The 8,367-nt window shown below is 55.7% G+C and overlaps 1 protein-coding gene across 3 annotated transcripts; it reads right to left on the bottom strand.

Moving 5' to 3' along the window:
* Positions 1–3,704: 3,704 nt before the first annotated feature.
* Positions 3,705–7,815, bottom strand: RPL38 (ribosomal protein L38). Of its 3 annotated transcripts, none has more exons than XM_081110076.1 (5): positions 7,669–7,815; positions 7,419–7,452; positions 7,214–7,274; positions 4,389–4,511; positions 3,705–3,769 (listed from the first exon to the last, which is right to left on the bottom strand). In XM_081110076.1, exons 1-5 carry the CDS (start codon positions 7,806–7,808, stop codon positions 3,744–3,746), a joined length of 384 nt encoding a protein of 127 aa, XP_080966202.1. In that variant the 5' UTR covers positions 7,809–7,815; the 3' UTR covers positions 3,705–3,743. The 3 variants fall into 3 exon arrangements, with proteins under 3 accessions (XP_080966202.1, XP_080966203.1, XP_080966204.1); XM_081110077.1 differs by having other exon boundaries at positions 7,621–7,673; XM_081110078.1 differs by lacking the exon at positions 7,669–7,815 and adding an exon at positions 7,573–7,665.
* Between the last annotated feature and the right edge of the window lie 552 nt (positions 7,816–8,367).

Below are 8,367 nucleotides of genomic sequence, written 5' to 3'. Positions count from 1 at the left end.
CCGAGGCGAAAAAGGTGGAAGAAGTGAAAACAGCCCCCAAACGCTCCTAAATCTGTTTCTTCCTAATTACTCTCTAAGTCCCCGCTTCTCATTACTTACGTATTGTCAAATCTAGGGTAGAAGCCTTCTACTATACGACAAGGTGTCAATGGGTGCAGCTGGCGGTCGTGGCACTGGAGGCGAGGCTGGCCGGCGAGGGCTTCTGGGGGTGGTGAACTGACAGACTGGGGACAGAAGGGGGCAACATTTAGTAGCTGTCCCCTGGGGTGCACTAGGGACTGGGGAATGCCACGTGATTCTTCCCAGCAGGCAGGACTGGGAGGGCCTCCTGGAGGGAGGGCCTGCCTCAGGGGAGGGGAGGGGAAGCCATCAGCAGCACACGTTTACTGAGCACCTACTGTGTGCCGGCACTGTTCGGTCCTGAACAAAAGCAGACAGAAACCCCCCTCGGAGGGTACTGCATCTCAGTGGGCATCCACGCGCAAAGATGCACGGAGCGACGTTTGGGGTGCTTTGGAGAAAAGCAAAGGCGGAGCAGGGTCAGGACCGTGGAGGCAGCCGCAGATCTGATAGCCTCGGAGGCGCTTCCCTAGAGTTGAGGGTCAACAGAGGCCCCAGGCAACAGAGGGCCACGGTTCTGCACCTGAAAACAGCGTGGCGTGACCAGAGGACGCTGGGCCGGCAGGTGGAGGGCAGGTTGGGGAGATGGGAGTGGAGGGGGTCCTGAAGGGATGGGGCTTGGGCCCTGGCAGCCTGCCTACGGGCAGTAGTGACTGGGGCAAACTCCCAGGTTCCTGGCTCCAGGAACTAGGTGGATGCGGGAGTCTGCAAACACCCGTGGACAGCCCACAGCGGCCCCACAGAGGCCAGGGGAAGGAGTCCTGTGTCCCGGCCTCTTCTCCTGGTTGTCAGTCTGTGTCAGTTTTCCAGGAACATGGCTGGGCCATCTCATCTGCGCATGCCCAGAGCTGGGGCCCAGAAGGTTGGAGACCAAGCTTCTCTCATAGGGGTTTTCTTTCATTCAAGAAATTTGGATGGAGCACCCTGTTCTAGGGGACACAGTGATAAATAAAACACAGGTTCCTGTCTGCACGGGGTCTGAATCTAATAGGTGCGTGGGCAGCCTTTGATCCCACATGGGCCCTGTTGTAAGAGGGGGATGGAGTCTGGGGGGAGGGAGGGTGGTCCAGGATGTTTCCTGGAGAATGAGAAGAGGTGAGAGCTGAAGGATGAGAGGAGGCAACTCAGGGAGGATTCAGAGCAGAGGGGCAGTGACTATGATACGAGGTCAGGAACCACGCTGGGCAAGTGCAAACCGAGTCAGGGGAGTGACAGGGAGGAAAGACTGGAAAACTGCAGAGAACAGGTCAGCGGCTGGGGTGCAAGAGGGCCCTTAGGGGTGACAGAAACACTCGACTGCAGTGGCAGTAACACTTTAAATGTCAACATTCACAGAACTGCCCACCAAAAAGGGTGAATGTCACTGTAAGTTACACCCAATAAGCCTTACTTTGAAATAAATGCCTTCGTAAGAATGAAGACCTATATATATCTTCACTTATTTTTTAGTTATTGATTTTAGAGAGAGGGAGAGAAACATCAATTTGTAGTTCCACCTTCATTGGTTGCTTCTTGTATGTGCCCTGACCAGGGATTGAACCTGCAACCCTGGCATGTCAGGACAACACTCTAACCAACTGAGCTACCTGGCCAGGACCTGTACTTTTAAATATAGAGGTAGGCAGGAGGCAGAGCACACACCACACATGGTAAGGGTTTTGGTCTTTGAAGTGGCCACTGCTGGCTGCAGAGGATGGGCTTGGAGCAATTGTGTGGGGCCCTCAGGGGGCATCTCTAACAGGCTGGTTCCCCTTCCTCCATGTCAACAGCACAGAAGGCGACAGCTGCAGCCTCCCAAAGGGCCTGCAAGTTAGAGGACTCAGAATTCCTTCAGGAGGGAAAGGGTCTGTCTCCTGGGGAGTGGCAGGGTGTCTTGCCTTTAGGATTGACCTTGAATGGGGTGTAGGGCAGCCTTTCCAGAGCTGGGATTGGGCCCGAGAGAGTGGGTGGGGAAGGGGAAGGCCTGCTCACCCACTGAGGACAGCAACTGCAAAAGCTCCCTCGGGCCAGCAGCGCAGTGATGGGCACAGTGGGATACCCAAACCTGCTTGGCCAGTCTGCGCCCAGCTAGACAGTATTCTGGCTGCATCCCTGGAGGCCAGTGACTCGGAAAGGTGAGCCAATGAAGCAGAAGCTGAACACACAGGCCTCCTGGGGAGATGAAGTGAGACAGGCCCGTGGCCTGCCCGGCACAGCCAGAACAAGCCCTCCCAAGCCGAGAGCTGACGCCAGCAGGGCGGAGGCTGGCACCAGCCCCTGAAGGCCTAACACATGCCTGTGCCTCAAACCAGCTTCATCTCCGGGATCAGATGAGCCCCATGACTGCAAGGCACAAGCCAGAGCTGAGAACCGAGCACGAAAGGCTGCCGTGTGTGGCCACGGAGGGCTAGTCTCTGGACAATGTGCCGGACACAGGGAGCCAGAGCGGCACACCCTCCCTCCTGGGCACGGATGTTAAAAGAATGGGGAGGACTGAAGCCACTGAAAGTGGCCTGGGCTACTGGTCACTGAGCACTCGGAAGGAACAGAAGCCATGTTCCTCAGGACCCAAACACCCTGAAGACTTACGGAAAAATCAAGCCTCAGGCTCTTAGCTACTTGTAAACCATTTCCAGACTGGCCTGGTCAAGGGTGTATCTGTTGGAGTATGTCTCCACCTTGTGGTCAATGCTGACACGACCACCACCTCCACCTCCCAAATTTGCAAGAGCGCTTCTAAATCCGCACCAGCACCTAATCTAACCCTTACAACACAACAGAGTAAATTCTAGTATGGGCATTTGCCATACAACTTGGAAAGTGAGGCAGCATTGGGACACGCCCCTGCCCAGGGTCTAGGAGCCCCAGCCTGCGCAGGCCTATCACCTGACGGGGGAGCAGCCTGGCTCCAAGCTGTGAGCACGCTCTTCAGGGCGCTCAGAGCCGACAAGCAGGTGGGCAAGGGGCAGAACCACGATTTAATCCGAGTTGGGCCTGGCTGGACCTAAACTGCCACTCATGCTGGGATTTGGCCCATCCACACACCCACCAGCCCCGTGAACTCCATCTCTGCCCCACTGCCTGGAGGCCCGGCCCCTCTGCTGGGCTCACACACACTCAAGTCCTCAGCTTAAGGTTCCCGAGCCCGGCTCCAAATCGCCCTCACACCTGCAGGGCCTGCTCCTGAGGTCCGGGGGAGTTTCTCAGTAGGACACTCCCCTCCTGCCACAGGGGCTGCGGTGGGCGGAGGACATAGTCATGAAAGTGGGGCTACATTCCAAGGACAATTGCCATACAACTGTCCTCCCTTGCAGCCATTTCCAAGGCTAATCACCTCCTCCTTTCCACCTGCCTTTTCATTATCAGGGAGCTCCTTTTATCTAAGTGACTTTAAATCTGGAGTGATGCCGGCTCTTCTGCCTACTGCCTCTACTGATGTTCGAACTTAGGCTCAAACAAAACAGCTTTCTCTGTCCACTGGGACCACAGCCCAAGATTAGGGATGCGAGGAGGCTGCCACCAGGACCCCCAGCCCAGCCCAGCCCCACGGGAGTCTAGCAACCCATGACATTTCCCTTCCGGCCTTCAAAGACAAGACACACGAGAAGATTTTTAACGTTTTAATACAGATCAGCATGTCGGGTTCACTTCAGCTCCTTCACCGCCAAACCTAGAGCAAGAGAGGCAAATGCGAGGCATCAGAAGACAGTCAGTCACACTGCTTGTCTGGGTTTATTCTTAAGCTAAGAAGGCTCACAAAGCTCAGACATTAAGCCCACCAGGGAGGTTTTGCATAAAATATTTAGTGTTTGATAAAATAAAAAAGCCTGTCAGCCTTTATAAAGGGGCCCAGCGTGCTCCCACACGGCCGAGCTCTCACACGCGGGCAGTACCGGCTAACTTTCAGGGTGGACAGGCAGCCTCTAGAGCTGCTGGGTGCTCCCCGGGCGACTTCCTCCGCCCCAGGACAGACCTTTGTTTAACACACGCTCACGGCCTACGGTACTCCATCAGCTTTCCTCACAACCAGCTCTGCCTGGTGGGGTGAACTGAGGCAGAGTAAGTGTGAGCCATTACTATTCTGCACGAGAAAAGCATGAACGAGGGAAACATCCGCCTTGGCCTGAGCCCGGGCCACCACGTCCGAGATCACCACGCTGGCACGACAGCGGCAGGAGCAGATGCTTAGACCACAAAATGGACCTGCCTCCCCTTGGGCACAACTGCGAACAGGACGGCGACAGGCACCGCCCAGCCTGCGCGCCTGCCCTGAAGTCCCGCGCACTCACCCGGGGGCAGGGACTGCTTCAGCTTCTCAGCCTTCTCTTTGTCCGTGATGACCAAGGTATACAGGTATCTGCTGCACCGGACTTTGAACTTCACATTATCCTTATTTTTCTTGATCTTGACAGCTACCAAACGGATCAAAATCAATAATTTAATTGCACCAGACATCACATGGTTCACCTGCTTTATACAAATGCAGAAAGTGGCACATGTGACCGCAACCACGGCCACAGGTGTGCTTGTCCCGTCGAAACAGAAAACAAGCTGCCCACTATGACCCCCATCTTCAAAAACCGCCAGAAACCGCTTTTCCTGTTTATTAATACTCAGCACCTGGGGCTTGACCTTCACGGCTTGTTTATGTATCTGTACGCTCAACACACCCTAGAACGCTGTCCCCGGCTTATTTTCCGAAGGGAAGGAAGCAGTTTATAAAGCAAGGAGATGGGCCATCTGCTGGGACCAGAACTCGCCGCTCCACTCGGGGGCGATGAGTGTGCGCTCACACTTTTCCTAAAACTGACACGGAGCCCATTGCTGGGCTTTCACTGCCTCTGAATTCTATTTCAGGACCCCCCACTCAGCCGGCGAGGAGCCCCAACTGCAGCCCAACCCCCAGTGCAGGGTGTGAGATCTGGGGAGTCTGGTCAGGCTTCTGGAAGACAACTGCTTCCCCGAGGGCCAGTCATTTCAGGGACATCACACCCCGCATCCCAACTTCTTTAAAGACAGCTCAGGCGCTCGCCCGCAGGATCTGTTAACATGAAGGCCAATCAAGAGGCCGGGGTAAGGGCTGAACGGGCTCCTGTGCCTCAGCCCAAGCACCTGACCAGACACACGCACTCAGCATGTCACAGCAGCAGCACAGGTCAACTTGTACCCACAACCTCGTTTCTGCCAGCAGCTGCTACAGGGACAGGGCACTGAGCCGGAAGCTGAGGCACGGTGGCTCAGCCGGCACACGCACTGGCCGCCTTCGCTCAAGTGGCTGCACCAGCCCTAGCACCTGCTGTACACCTACAGCACTTGTGAGGTATAGGGTCTCTTAAAAGACGTGTATTCTACATCGTCACATGATGCATTAATTCCAGCTACAGGTGCATACCCCAAGCACCGAGGGACAAGAGATACCTGCACATCAATGTTCATAGCAACATTATTCAAAACAGTGGAAGGGTGGAAAGCCCTCCATGTTTCAGCAGGATGAATGGAGGTATGGTCTATCCATACCAGGGGTGACTCTGCCTCCAGGACACTATGCTACATGAGAAAGCCAGTCACAAAGAACACTGTCTGATCTCATTTAAGAGGTCCCTAGGTCAGTCAAACTGATTTAGTGGTACAGTTTCAGTTCGCAAGATCAAGAGTTTTGGAGATGCAATGGGGATGTACTTCAGAGCAGCGAAGCGTACACTTAAAAATGGTAAATTTATATCACGGACGTTTTAGAATTGAAAAATGCCCTATTCTGTCCAGGGCGCCATGACCCACCTTCACAGGACAAACAGTCTAGAATCAGGCCCCCAAACAGAATTAAAATGCAAACGAATCGCCGAAGCCGGTTTGGCTCAGTGGATAGAGCGTCGGCCTGCGGACTGAAGGGTCCCAGGTTCGATTCCGGTCAAGGGCATGTACCTGGGTTGCGGGCACATCCCCAGTGGGAGATGTGCAGGAGGCAGCTGATCGATGTTTCTCTCTCATCGATGTTTCTGACTCTCTATCTCTCTCCCTTCCTCTCTGTAAAAAATAAAATATATTTTAAAAAAAATGCAAACGAATCAATGGCTTTAGTGTCATTTCTCCAACGCATTAAGGTCTCTAATGGATCTTCATACTCGGTCACCCCTCAACACAAGGAAATGGTGTCATGCTTACCTTCGCGACTGCTATTGCTAGAGCTGGGACTGAACCAGGCAGTGACCCCAAATTCCCTGGTCTGAACTAAAACTGACATGAAGATCACCCCCTCTTCATCGCAGGACAGCACACCAACGCGGCCACCCTGGCACCCGTGGTCCCCACACCCGTGGGGCAGGGCGGGCACCCCCACCAGCCGCCGCTCACCCCCCACAGGTGACGGCCATCTCACTCCAGTTACCAGAGGGTCCAAGGCGCAGCCTGCGGCAGGTCCCAGGGGCGCAAACAGGACCCTCGCTGTCCCCGGAGAACCCACTGAAAGGCTCTCGGACACCTCTTCCTCCCGTGGGGACAAGGAGAGTAGCGAGGACCGGCTCCCAGCCCGTCCCGGCCCCACGTCCACAAAAGATCTGACTTTCCCTCCGCGAGAAGGGAGGGAAATGGAGATGACTCTGGGCTAACACAGCGCACGAACCCACGCTCGATCTTGCACTGAGCGCCAGGCCCCCAGACCTCCTCCAACTACAAGGGGGACGGGCAGGACCCGTGTCCGGTGCGGGAATGAGGAGACCCACCCGGGCGCCAGGGGCCAGCGCACAGCAAGCGGAGGCCCGCCCTGATGTTTCTGATGCATCGGCCCCTTCCCCCTCGTACACCCCGAGACACGAAGACCCGTAGGGGTGAAACTCCTTAGTAAATAAGGTTCCCCGCGAGCAGGGCCTGCACTCAGCCCAGAACCGAACCCGCAAGCACCGATCCCGGGTTTGCGGGACACGCACTGGCAGCCGTTCGCCCAGTAAAGCTTCCGTTCAGAGCCCCAAACCCAAGCCACGAGGGAGCGACTTTTTTAAAATGTTCGCTATTGAAGGGCCTCCCGCCTGGCTTTGGGGAAGACGCTCCCGGGGTGCGGGCCGCTCCACGCCAACGCGACCCTTCCCTCCCGCTCACCGCACCCCGAGCGACCACTCACACTTGGCGTCCTTCCGCCGCGCTGTGAGCAGGAAGTCCTTGATCTCCTCAATCTTGCGAGGCTGCGACACAGAGAAAACGGGGCATGAGCTGCAGGCCGGACATCCTGGCGACGGTCGCGTCCCCGGCCCCTCTCGGGCCCCCGGAGACCCTCGCCCGGGGGCCCCCGCCTCCCCGGGAAGGTCTCAGGCAGGGGCCGTACTCACCATGGCTGCGAGGCGCGGAGCGTGCGGCCGGAGCCTGCGGGGAGGACAGACATTAGCGTGAACAGGGCGCGGGGACCAACAGGGACCCCCGCTTTTTCCCTTCCCGACCCCCCGAAATGCTGGCCCCAGGACACTCCATCCTCTTTCCTCGCACCCTTGACCCAGGCCGGGGGTCCGCGAACTTCACTCGGCCGTGGATTACCTCGGATTATCCCCACTACTCCCTGTGTGCCGCCCAAGAGGTACTTACAACAAGCAGCCAGAGGCGAAGAGGGCGAAAAAGAACGTAACTTCCGTTTCCGGACAATTAAACCCTCCCCCGGAGGAAACTGGGTACGGTGTCTGCGAAGGGTCAAGAATGACCAGTATGGAGGCGTTCGCCCTTCCCATTGCAGCACCTCTGCCCCCTGTAGGCCTAGATTAATAGTGCAGCTCCACGCTTGGACCTGACCGCCTTCCTCCTCCAATCCCTTCCTTTTTCTACCCCCAACCCCTTGGCTTTGCTAGATTTTATTTTAGATCCAGTTTGAAGACCTAAATCTTATATCTACCACTGTCATTAGACCTGTGCATTGGGCATCTGCACGGGGATTTTTCTCATTTGAATGAAGGAACCTTCTTTTTTTTTTTTTTAATGTGTTTTTTATTGATTTTTAGAGAGAGGAAGGGAGAGGGATAGAGCGATAGAAATGCAGATGAGAGAGAAACATCCTCGATTGGCTGCCTCCTGCATGCACCCCTACTGGGGATGGAGCCCGCAACCCAGACCTGTGCCCTGACCAGGAATCGAACCGTGACCTCTTGGTTCCTGGGTCGACGCTCAACCACTGAGCCATACCAGCGGGGTGGGACCTTTTTATGTATACTTTAGAACCTCTTTCTAGGCATGCCTCACATTGTCTTCTGGAAATAATTCCAATAGCCAAGGTTTTGTCCTTACCCATGGGGA

Source organism: Myotis nattereri, assembly GCF_964212035.1.
Source record: "Myotis nattereri genome assembly, chromosome: 16".
Classification (NCBI taxonomy): Eukaryota; Metazoa; Chordata; class Mammalia; order Chiroptera; family Vespertilionidae; genus Myotis; species Myotis nattereri.
Note: the sequence above shows the minus strand (reverse complement) of the source record. Positions and strands in the feature narration are given on the sequence as shown.